Consider the following 12,546-nt stretch of genomic DNA (forward strand, 5'->3'; position numbering starts at 1 on the left):
CGGCGTCAGACATCGGTTCATTGATGGTTCTTGGTGTCCGGGAATGGGCGTCCAGGTACACACCGGCTCACTCCTTGGTGGCTGCTTGTCGGGGCCTGGAGCCTGGGGCTCGCTCGGGCCCCTTCAGGGGGTGGGGTGCCCTCGGCCTCGGGCTCGGTCACTGTGGCACAGCTGGCTGCCGGCGGAGCTCACGGGCACGTCACTGCAACCCCCCCTGGCTTCTGCTCCGCGGCTGCTGAGTGACCCCTCATCTGGGGCTCTCCTCAGCTCATTCTGGGATAGTGGCGCGGCTGCCCCTCTGTTGGTCTTCCTTGGTCTCTTGTGTTCTGGGGGCGTCTGGATGTCTGGAGTTTTGATCTCCTCCATACCTGCTTCATGCCCTGGAGGACGGGGCAGTGGCCCCCCCACACCCTCTAGCAGATCATTACATGAAGGAACCTTTTAAAAACAAGCGCGTCCATGCTCACAGGTGTACACACGGGTGCTCACACACACAAACTACACCCTTTTTGGCTCCTACCTCAAAGCACACTGTGCGCTGTCGATCTTACGTGCTGCACAATAATGTTTAATATTTAGTATTTACTGTTATATTCACATAGGTCATCGCGATGATGTTATTATATTGCCCTCTTTTTTTGCTTGTTTTATCTTTTTTCTTTTTCAATAGGTGATTGATAGATGGATTTTTTGTCTGTTTGTTGGTTTTTGTTTTTTGCCTTTTATCACTGTTCCTCTTCCCCACTGTTTTTCTTTCCCTACCTCTCTTTCTTTTCCCTTTTCTTTCCCCCAGTCATGTATGTCCCGTGTAGCAAGTGAAAATAAAAGAAAATAAACAATAAAAGCAAAGGTGAATCAAATAGACCAATACGGCAAGGCCAGGATGGTCCACTTTGTAAAGTAAATCCGTTGGGCAGCTTTCATTGCCGTTAGACAATAATTCTGACAGCAAAAGAACCAAACGGGACAGGCAAGAAAAAAGACAATAGACACCCAGGTTGAGTTCATTCTCCACCTCTATTATATCTCTCCCCCACGTGCAGAGTGAGCTCCTGTAGAGAGCAGACCTCCTGCAAAGATGTAACAGACTCCCCACCAGTTAGAGAGCCCTCCAGTTACAGGCTGTAGTGAGTACGAGCTATGTACAGGCTATGAACAGGATATAAATATGAAAAACAGAAATATGAAATAAAAAACTATACAGAAATCTGAGATATACAGTTATACAGAAATGTGAACTATGCAAGTTATAAACAGTTGTAGGATTAAAAATTATCATATGTACAGAATGATTATTTACATAGAACTATACAGTAGTGCAGTTAAGATAAGTGAGATATGTGGATAATTTCTACAGAGGCTATATAAAGTGCTAGTGGTTGTGAGTGGTGGTTCAGTCCATGTTATTATTGTGTGTATGAGGGTACAGTTGTCCGTTGTGGGTGTGTGTATGTCCAGTCCATGTGTTAACGTGGGTCAGATGTCAGGAGGCAGAGTTCAGGAGTCTGACAGCTGTGGGGAAGAAGCTGTTCCAGTACCTGGTGGTCTTAGTCCGGAGGCTCCTGTAGCGCCTCCCAGACGGCAGGAGGGTAAAGAGTCCATGTGATGGGTGACTGGGGTCTTTGATGATTTTCCCAGCCCTTTTCAGACACCGCTTCCTGTAGATGTCCTTTATGGCAGGAAGTGGTGCTCCGGCGATGCGCTGGGCAGTTTTCACGACCCTCTGCAACGCCTTCCGGTCCGAGGCAGAGCAGTTCCCGTACCAGACTGTTGTACAGTTGGTCAGGATGCTCTCGATGGTGCAGCGATAGAGATTCACCAGGATGTCTGAGGACAGGTGATTCTTCCTCAGAGTCCTCAAGAAGAAGAGGCGCTGGTGAGCCTTCTTGACCAGCTTGGAGCAGTTGGTCGTCCAGATGAGATCCTCGGAGATGTGGACTCCCAGGTACTTGAAGCTGCTCACACGCTCCACAGCCGTCACCTTAATGTAGATGGGTGGATGTGGGTCAGCATCCACCAGGCCTTGAAGTTGGCCTCTAGTTTTATACGCCCCATCCCCAGTTCTGGAATTGCTGATGAAGGCTCTTAGGTTCCTGTTGATCTTGTCTAGGCATTCCAGGATCCAGGTGTGGGGCATCGAGTCAGGTTGGTCAGCCTGTTCATGCAGTCTTGGCTGACTGCTCGGTCTACCAGTAGCTGGTGTTTTGTGCCTCTGGTATTCTTGCCAATTCCTTTCTTTGCCCCACTCATGTATTGACCCATGTGCCTGTTCATCTTAGCCACTATGATGCCTGACAGGAGCTTCCACGAGGTACTGAGGCAGGTTATTGGTTGGTAGTCTGATGGGACTGGTCTCGTCTGGGGGTCCTTGAGGATCAGGACTGTCTGGCCTTCGGTTAGTCATTCCAGGTGTCTCTCGTCAACTAGCAACTGGTTCATTTGTGCTGCCAGGCGCTCATGGAGTCCAGTCAGCTTCTTCAGCCAGTAGGCGTGAACCATGTCAGGGCCTGGTGCTGTCCAGCTCTTCATACTTGAGACCCTTTCTTGGATGTCTGCCACTGTGATGGTTACTGGACCCCGTTCAGGGAGGGTGCTGTGCTTTTTTCTTTTTTTTTTCGTCTTTGTATATTGTTTTCTTAACTTTTGCAAATGATGAACAAGTTTTCTGTCTTTTCAGTAGGTCCAAATGCACCTACTTCAGTTCTATTCAAAAGAGCAAAAGTTCTACCAAAGCAGTAATACAGATGAATTTCACAAGGCTGAAGAGTGGCACTGAAGAGCAACCAAGCAATAAACAGAAAGAAAATACTGTTTTAAAACACAGTGAATTCCACTTGAACCTTCACCCGCCGCATCTTCTCGCCTTTACTGTAGAGAGAGTCGAGTACATAAAAAAAGCTTGCAGAGAAAAAAAATATTATGGACCCATAGCAGTGAAATTTAAATCTGAAAAGGTTCACACACTACAATATGTAACACTGATGAAGCTGATTAATTAGCTCCTCATCTTTTTGAGCAGGTTCACTAGAGGAAGTACCATCATGGGGCCGACGGAAAAGTGCATCTGCATCCAGATTTTGCTTGCCAGCTCGATACTGTATCTTGAACGAGAATGTAGAAAGAGCAGCCAGCCAACGATGGCCGGTAGCATCGTCTACCAGCGTCGTCTTTGATAGCTTCCTACCCAACCAGTGGAAGCTTCAATTGCAGAATGAGTCCTGCTCCTAGCCGTTCATTGGCTCGCCATCCTTTTTCATACCCCAAAAAAGGTTCACCTGGCCTGCATTAAATAAACAAGGCCAATAAGAAATCACAAGAATAATACAAAAATGTCAGCCAATTAAGCTAAATACATTAAGTTATTCTTGTTCCTGTGTACACGACTGAAGGGTTAGAATTGGTGGTTGTGGAGGTTAAAGCATCTGACAGACTATGTAACAGAGACTGAACAACTGATATCAATGGATTGCCTAAGTGGGCATACTGAAGTCGCCTAGGTGGCGATCTGTGACGCGTTGACCGCCTCAGAGGGGGGTCAATAACCAAATCTGAGCTATTAAGAGTTGGTAATGTCACAGGACTAGGCTTGCCCGTTAAGCTGTCAGAGACTTCAGGATCGGACAAGTCTGTAGATACGGTTTCAAGAATGGGTTCGGGTAAGATTTCAAGAAAATCTTCCCCAGATGTCTCATCAGCATCAAACTCCAATGTTTCTTCCCTCTGAGATCCTAACAGAGCTTCCCCAGCTGATTCCATTTCAGGTGTAGATGTTGGAGGAAGTTTTTCCTCCTCACCACTGGGAAAAGACTGTAGGGGGTTGAGAGACTTCTCCACCCTAAACTCCATTGGGAGCGGGGCAAGATGGACAAAGGTCGGTTCCAATTCATTCTCTTCAACAAAGTACTCAGGAGATTCCTGTTGTTTCTTGGTCTGTTGACGAGTTAAAGAGGGTGTGATTGGAATAGTCTCATCTGATGTTCCTGACTCTGTTGCAGGAAGAAACCCACACGGAAGAAGGAGATCTCTGTGCAATGTGCGAATTGGGCCGTCTTTGCATTCTGGTTTTACGGTGTAGACGGGGAGATCTTTGGCACATTTCAGCACTACAAAGACATCTGGTTCCCATTTGTCAGCAAGTTTATGTTTACCTCTCAGCCTCTGTTACGTTCCCCTGAGGGGTCTAGGCAGTGAGGGGGAAGTAACAAAAAGTGTCCAGGTCAGAAAAAGAAGTCAAGGAGGCAAAAGGGTTAAATTAAAGAGTTTTATTAAAGTTTCTCAACTAAAAGAGACGGACAAGCTGCTATCACCATTTAAGAAAACAAACAAAACTCAGGCGTTGGTCAATAAAGTAAAAAGTAAGTCAAAAAGAGAGCAGCTCACTAGCACCAAAACTCTGCTCCGCACCAAAACTCTGCTTCCAACTTCCAGCTTGGATGGTATAATACGTTGGTCAAATCGAGTCTTGTTCCTCTCAGCGTTCTTCGCAGCATTCTTTGAAGATAGCAGATAACTTTCTTTCAACCTAGCTTTTAAGTCTTGTACATACTGTGAATGTGTCTGATGTTCTTTCTCACGTACAGGAAGATTAAAAGCGAGGTCAATGGGGAGACGAGGACAACGTCCAAACATTAGTTCGTATGGGGTGTAGCCAGTGACGTCATTTTTGGTACAGTTGTATGCATGGACAAGTGGTTTCACAAACTGTTTCCATTTGGATTTCTGTTTGGATTCAAGAGTTCCCAACATGGCCAGTAAAGTGCGATTAAACCTCTCTACTGGGTTTCCTCTTGGATGGTACAGTGTTGTGTGACACTTTTGGACTCCCAACAGGGCACATAACTCCTTTATCAATTTCGACTCAAAGTCTGGCCCTTGATCTGTATGGAGTCTTTCTGGAATTCCATAATAAACGATGAAGTTTTCCCAAAGACATTTAGCCACAGTTTTTGCCTTTTGGTTTGGTGTTGGAATGGCAAGGGCATATTTGGTGAAATGATCTGTCAGTACCAGGATGTCTTTGGTGTTGCTGGTATCGGGCTCGAGACTGAGGAAATCCATACAAATGAGTTCAAGTGGACGTGATGTCCGAATGTTAACAAGAGGAGCAGCTCTCTCCGGCAAGCTTTTCCGGCGAATACACCGGCCACAGGTTTTTATTTTATTTTCCACATCCACTGCCATTCTTGGCCAATAGAACCGAGTCCTGGCAAGGTCAAGGGTCCGTTCCACTCCCAGGTGGCCCATATCATTGTGGAGGCTGTGGAGAACAGTTTGCCGCAGTTCTGTCGGAAGGACCAGTTGGTATGATGGTTGTTCATTTTCATATCTCTTCCTATAGAGAATACCATCAATCAGCTCCAATTTGTTCAGTTCTCGAAGGAGAAGAGGAATTTCAGGAAGCTCTTTCCTGGCTGTCAGAGGAACTTTTTCTCCTGACTCCAACTGGTGAATAACCTCCCGGAGAGTTGGATCAGTTCTCTGTTTTTCATAAAGCTCAGAATGGGATATGGTGGAAATAACAGGAAGTCCATGGGAATCTTCTGAGTAATTCTCAGGAAACACTGCTGTGTTGATGGACAGGGATTCGACCAAACTCCTGACAACACAGCTTTGGCAAATCGCATCGACGACTTCAGCTGATATTTCACCATCACTGCTGCTTGAGAGATGTTATTGAGTAAACTGATTAATTAGCTCCTCATCTTTTTGAGCAGGTTCACTAGAGGAAGTACCATCATGGGGCCGACGGAAAAGTGCATCTGCATCCAGATTTTGCTTGCCAGCTCGATACTGTATCTTGAACGAGAATGTAGAAAGAGCAGCCAGCCAACGATGGCCGGTAGCATCCAACTTTGCTGATGTTAAGATATAGGTAAGTGGGTTGTTATACGTGACCACTGTAAAACTTGCTCCATACAAGTAATCATGAAATTTTTCTGTCACGCTCCACTTCAGTGCCAAGAATTCAAGCTTGTGAGCTGGGTAACGACTTTCACTGGATGACAAACCCCTACTAGCCTATCACCCTAAGTCTCCCCTCTTGCTCTTGGTAAAGGGCGGCGCCCAATCCGGTGGTGCTGGCATCTGTGTGGAGGATGTAAGGCAGTGCCGGATCAGCAAAACCTAGAACTGGTGCAGTGGTAAGTTTGTCAATGAGAGTATCAAAAGCCAACTGACATTCAGGACTCCACCTGGAAACAAAGGATTGCTTGGGATCAAACTGTGAGCTCTTAGAAGTCTCATTTTTAGAGCTTTTGTGTGTGGATGGGTACCCACGTGTGAGGTTGTTGAGTGGCTGGGCGATCATGGCATATCCCTTAATAAAACGGCTATAGTAGCCAGCGAATCCCAGAAAAGATTTCAAGGTCTTCAAGTTGGTTGGAATTGGCCAGGATGTCAAGGTGGCAACCTTTTCTGGGTCTGTCTCAACACCATTTTCTGAAACAATGTGGCCCAAGTATCGGACGGATGTCTGAAAGAATTTGCATTTTTCTGGAGAAAGTTTTAACCCAAATTCTTTCAAGCGATTCAACACTCTCAGCAAACGGTCTTCGTGCTCCTCAAGAGTGTTGGAGAATATGATCAAATCATCCAAAAACACCAGGACCTCTTTCAAGTGCAAGTCTCCCATGCACTTCTCCATGAGTCTTTGGAACGTTGAAGGTGCATTAGTAACTCCTTGAGGCATTCGGTTGAACTCCCAAAACCCAATTGGTGTTACAAAAACGGTTTTGGCTTTATCAGCTTCATCCATCTCTATCTGATAATAACCAGATTTGAGATCAAGCACAGAGAACCATTTTGATCCAGTGAGTGCTGTAAACGATTCCTCCAAGTTGGGCAATGCATACGCATCCTTAATCGTTTGCAGGTTGAGTTTGCGGTAGTCAATACATAGTCGAATGTCTCCATTTTTCTTCTTGACAACCACTATTGGTGATGAAAATGATGACTCCGACTCCCTGATAACACCAGCATCTAGAAGCTCTCGAAGATGTTTACGAACAGCTTCTATGTCCTGGGGATGAATAGGTTTTGCTTTGTGTTTAAAAGGGGTATTGTCATGGAGCTTGATGTGACGCTTCACTTCTTTAGTGCAACCAAAATCCAAGTCATGATGTGAAAAAACTTCAGACATGGCATTTAGTTTTGTTGTGATCCGTTCTTTCCATTCTGCTGGTATTGGTGACTCACCAAATTTGAAAGTGAGGGGTGTTGACAACATCTCCCGATCTGGGGGGTTGGTCACACTGTGCTCAGAGACTATGCAGTCATAGGCTCCCAGCTCTGCAATGACACTCAAAGCTGGTATGTAGATGTCTTGCTCTGTTCCGTTTGACACAACAACTGGAACCTGAGTGTGTGTGTACCACCTTTAAGAGCGACTAGACAATTACTGACACACAAACTACCCGGCAGGCCTGAACCCGGGTGCTGAATGACATCACATTGACTAGATGGGCTGAGAAGCTTGGCAGAACCCTCGACCACAACTGTGCAGCCAGCTGGAATTAGCACAGGAGATTTACTAAGGGTCGTCACAACACCAAGATGATCATTACAATTCTGTTGGTACGTCACTTGGAGAGTTTGCAGAACTGCTCTGTACCCGTAAGAGGTAGGCTGGAATGATGAACAGTTACTAGAAGAGAATTGTTCATAAAGAATTTCAAGTGTATTCATGCCAACAAGTACTGAGGTTGGAAAATCAGGTCTCACATCAGGAACAACAAGTGCAAGCGTTTGAACTGGGAAGTCACTCCCAAGAAAGTCTTTTGGAAATGTCATGGCAACTTCAACATACCCAAGGTATGGAACACATTGACCAGCAGCCCCCTCCACATGAAGAAGCTCATTCAATGGGTGGACTGGCTGATCGGAGAGATGCTCATTATAGAATGAAACTGGAATTGTGGTAACCTGGGAACCAGTATCCAGTAGACACGGGCAGTTGCAACCTGCAATGTTGACTTCTGCTGTACATCTGGATCCAACTAATCCTGGTGGTAATCTAGTGTGGATCTTTGTCTTTGTCTGCAATTTTGCACACTTGGCATGCTTTTTGTTCTCAGCGGGACAAGGTTGGTCCAGCTCAGCTCCTGTTTGCTCCTCAACAGGAACTGGAACTAGTTTAAATCCTCAGAAGCAGAGGACTTTTGCTTCTGCCACTTTTGTTTGTTGTCAAATTGTTTCCGCTTAGCACTTACCAATGCTGAATTGGGTGCATTTTCACATTGTGGCTTAATGTGACCATCTTCTCCACAGCGGAAGCAAAACCCTGGTTTAGGGCTGGAGACGCTAGGTTTTGGATTCTTACCAACCTTCTTCGGCCCATAGGGCTTTGGAGCTGGGTAGGCAGCAACCGGTGGTTTGACATTACACTGCTGTGCTGTCAAAGCTGCAAGCTGCTGTTGTATAGCTGCCATCTGTTGTGAGAGCTGTTTAGTCAGAGTGGTTAGCGCAGTACAGAGGTTAGTTTCTTCTCCAGTATTGGCAAACTGGGCATTAGTGGTGGCTTTCTGTTTTGTCGGTCCCAAATGCTGTTTCATCCTTAATGTCTTTGCTGCCTCTCTGTCCTCTTCAGGTTCTCTTTGGCTCTCAGCGAAGGCGGTCGCACTTTTTCTCCTCTCCTCCTTACCCTTATCTTCCCTGCTTAGCCTCTGTGTCCTTGTCTTGTCTCGTGTGCATTACTTTCCCAGGAACAGTCCCTCACTGTCGTTCTCTAAAACCTAAAAGAGAATTATGGATTTGATCAACTGGTCTCTGAATGCTATTGACACCCTTTTCTCAACGAGAAGTCTGGGCTCGGGAGAGCCTGAGTGCCCTGGAGGGACTTTCCCTGCCGGATACACGATGGACGGGTGGCAGAACTGGAGGGTCATGTGCCTGGTGGGACTGTCGATCGAGGACGCTGAAGATATCTACCTATTCGGAACCATGATAACAGGGTTCTTGCTGATCGGAGCTGGCTTGGCCTTGGTTTATCGGAGAAATAAGAGAGCGGAACCGGCTGTTCAAACCCCCCCAAGGCTGCCCGCTGGAATCGAAGCGATGGGACGAGGTGCGACCTCTCACAACGAACGCAGCATGGTTAACACCTTGGAGACGCTTACAGCTGCTGTGAAGGCTCAAAACAACACCATTGAGCGTATGGGGGGATACATCAGAGAGAGGCCTGCTCAAAATGAGACCCTTGAGCGAAAGTTGGAACACATCGCGGAACGGATCACTGCAGTTGTGAGGTCTCAGAATCAAAAGAATGACAACACCACGGAACAGAAGTTTGATACCATTATGGGGAGGCTCGCGGCTCTCCAACGGGAGATTGAGAGACCAGCGTCAGAGTGTTAAAGAGCAGCCTCAAATTCTCCTGGGCTGCTCGCATGAAAAATCAACAAAATCGACATCGAAATGCGGACACCACCACGGCGCCAGCTGCAGGCCCAAGGCTGGAGCCGAACAATCACTCCCTGATAACGACTGTGTGATGACTATTCTTCCCATCCCATGCAAGGCCACCTGGATTGGCTGGAGGACTGTTTACTTAGCCTGATAGGGCGAAGGACACTGTCTCTGCTGAACTATGGATACGCACACACATACACTTACACTGATAAGCACTCACTCATCCCCCCTCCCCTTCCAACGCCTTCGATGCTTACCTCCCCCATAATGTGGACATCGGGTCAGCTGGCGGCGCAGTCGAAAGATTGCAGCAGTCCCAGATCAGATGTACACACTGTGTTTATTGTGTTATGATATCCCCTACCCAACCCTGTGGCTTGTCATGTCTTTCATAATGTTGTGCTGTGGCCATTCATGTGCTTTTTTTGTGCAGAGGAGTTTTTTTGTTTCCTGTTTTCGTGCTGTCCTACCATGGAAGCACAGCATGAGTGGAGGTCTCTTTTTTCCTCTTGTACCCTCCCGTTGTTGTGTACATTTCAGTATTCTTTTCTGTAACGCTACCGATCTCCGACTTGTAACCCCATGTGATGTCTGTTATGTGTGTAAAGTCGGGGGGGGGGGGTCCCATTTTCACTGCAGGGCAACCTGCTTGTGACAAATAAAGCTTGATTCTGATTCAGTTCGAAGGAGTAATAGAAGTTTAGTAAATTTGGGGGGGTTGTGTTTCTTTTGTTTAAGTTGGAGTTCCGATATTAAATTGTTATCCCAACATCCCCTGCGGAATTGATTCAACAGTCGGTTGTCCATGTCTTTCTCTAAACACCTCTTTTTGCTGCATGCTGTAATGCCACCTGCAGACGTTGCAAATAGGCCGAAGGCTTTTCTCCACTGTCCTGGAAGTTGTCCATGAACTTGGCATATAACTCTTCCCCATCTTGCACAGTGCCATAGGCTGAGTCAAGTTGTTTCATATAGACTTCTGATGGTGTGTCAAGGCTGAGATGTTTTACCATATTACAGGCAGGAGGCAGTAGACTGTCACGAATCAGTCTGGTGCGCTGCAGATCAGATATAGATGGATCTTTCAGGGCTAATTCAACACCTGACCGCCATATATCATAATCTGTCTCTTGAAATGGCCTGGGCACTTTACCAGAAAACGCTCTCAGTCGATGGAATGCATGCAGCGAGCTGTCCCCACTCCGAACAACGTGTTCCACAACATAGCGTTGTACTTCAGGAGGGTTGAGATCAGCCGCTGGAATGGAGGCAGAATGCCTCTCTCCGCCTTGTGCTTCAGCACCACTGGCAACAGAAGGGGACTTAGATGGAAGAGAGGCTGGTAGTGAAGGAGGAAAGACTGAATCGGGAGGTTTTGAATCTTCTAGTTCTGGTTTTGCAACCACTGGAGTCTCTGGGTTGAGCTCTGCAAGGGACCGGCGTATCTGGGTCATCCACTCACTGAGTACTTCTGCATAATCCCTCCCAGATAATTTGGCTATTCTTTTTAAGTCTGCTAAGTAAGTATTTGTCTTGGAACCACTAACTTTTGATGCATAAATTTCAGATAGACTTTCAATGTGGAGTTTGTCACCTGAATCTGAAATAGATGTGTGCGGTAGCAACTGAGACAACCGCGTTAAAGATAAACCCGAAGCGTACTCAGCGACAAGCATGTTATTAAATTCAGATTCTGGTGAATCTATAGTAACCTTGCGGCCTATGTCACCATACTGTTCGAGGAAATGTATAACTTCATCAACCGAGTGCTCAGTTACTCCGTCAATTAAAACCGCATTTGGGATCTTAATGGCAAGTGTCTCAAAAACTTCCATTATGGGGAAAAATAAATTGGTGAGTTTGAATATATATTAATTACTAACCAAATAAGCTCCTGGCTGGCTCGCCAAGAAATGTAACACTGATGAAGCGCTAATGAATTAATACAGGCTAGGTATTGAGTGAAATATTATGGTTATTATTAATCAGAAGATTTAGGAATGCTACTGGAGCTGATGGGCAGTAATTAATAAATACACACAACACAAAATGCTTTTGCAGGTACCATGTATTTAACCAAACCCCAAAGAAAAATAACAAGAAAAGAAAAGGAAAACTTAAATAATCACTCCTGCTGCAGCTATTCAATTAATCAAAAACCCAGTGGGGGTGCACAAAGACAACTAAGCAAATTCTTCTGGCTTATGGCTTATACCAAGCAATACAGATTCTCAAAAAAACAGTTCCCCATAAATAACACATGTTAACATCAAATCCACTGATCCACACTGAAGTCCATGAGTTTTATCTGAATGTCCATGAGAGATGTCCAAGCGCTATTGTCCATAAATGAGGGGAATGGTGTGTATGATTGTGGAAATCAGTGTATTTGGAAAATGGGGACAGAGCGTCGTCTTTGATAGCTTCCTACCCAACCAGTGGAAGCTTCAATTGCAGAATGAGTCCTGCTCCTAGCCGTTCATTGGCTCGCCATCCTTTTTCATACCCCAAAAAAGGTTCACCTGGCCTGCATTAAATAAACAAGGCCAATAAGAAATCACAAGAATAATACAAAAATGTCAGCCAATTAAGTTAAATACATTAAGTTATTCTTGTTCCTGTGTACACAATTTATAAATAAATAAACAAACAGTATATTTAACCAATAAGGATTTAACTGAAACATTTCAACTGCTATATACATACTATGTAGCTTCACAACATTTTTTATTCAACAAATATCGGTCAAATCAAAATCAAATTGTTTGGACCGGCAGCAGCCAATTAGCGTCAGCTGGTAGCAATACAAACAGTCAATTAAAAGTTCAAACTCACCAATTCCGTTCTGTTCAGTGCACAACAACACTATGGCTCTGGCTCACAGTAATCAGCATCTAAGTTGCATAAGTTAGTGGGTGTTAAAAGAAATGCTTTAAAATGGGAAAAGCAAGTGTTTGCCAATACAAACCTGCAACAGCTCTGTCACCTGGCTTGCCTCCACGCATCTGACAGGAGGAAGCCGGGACAGGCTTACTATGACCCCACATGCCATCCGATTGGCTGAGCAAAGTCATGTGGTTGGAGTCATGTACCTGCGATGCGTTCAATGGCAGGAAATAAGTGCAGGATTTTACTCTGGGT

General features: G+C 45.6%; 2 protein-coding genes and 1 long non-coding RNA gene across 3 annotated transcripts; 1 reads left to right on the forward strand and 2 right to left on the reverse strand.

Moving 5' to 3' along the window:
- The first annotated feature begins 8,718 nt into the window (after positions 1–8,718).
- Positions 8,719–9,351, forward strand: LOC146372707 (uncharacterized). Its single transcript, XM_084952140.1, has one exon. The coding sequence runs from the start codon at positions 8,743–8,745 to the stop codon at positions 9,349–9,351; it is 609 nt and encodes a 202-aa protein (XP_084808266.1). The 5' UTR covers positions 8,719–8,742.
- An 869-nt stretch (positions 9,352–10,220) lies between these two features.
- Positions 10,221–10,859, reverse strand: LOC146372708 (paraneoplastic antigen Ma1 homolog). The gene has a single exon (XM_084954400.1). It carries the CDS (start codon positions 10,857–10,859, stop codon positions 10,221–10,223), a length of 639 nt encoding a protein of 212 aa, XP_084810526.1.
- A 537-nt stretch (positions 10,860–11,396) lies between these two features.
- LOC146372709 (uncharacterized) lies at positions 11,397–12,445 on the reverse strand. Its single transcript, XR_014802808.1, has 3 exons — positions 12,374–12,445; positions 12,241–12,299; positions 11,397–11,932 (listed from the first exon to the last, which is right to left on the reverse strand). It is a non-coding gene; the product is annotated as an uncharacterized LOC146372709 (long non-coding RNA).
- Positions 12,446–12,546: the final 101 nt, after the last annotated feature.

The sequence above is a fragment of the Perissodus microlepis genome, chromosome 15, assembly GCF_051167445.1.
Source record: "Perissodus microlepis isolate ML-2025 ecotype Zambia chromosome 15, ASM5116744v1, whole genome shotgun sequence".
NCBI lineage: Eukaryota > Metazoa > Chordata > Actinopteri > Cichliformes > Cichlidae > Perissodus > Perissodus microlepis.

Excerpts from the sequence above, each read along its gene's own strand:
- LOC146372708 (XM_084954400.1), bottom strand. The coding sequence starts at position 10,859 with ATGACCCAGATACGCCGGTCCCTTGCAGAGCTCAACCCAGAGACTCCA.
- LOC146372707 (XM_084952140.1), top strand. The coding sequence starts at position 8,743 with ATGGATTTGATCAACTGGTCTCTGAATGCTATTGACACCCTTTTCTCA.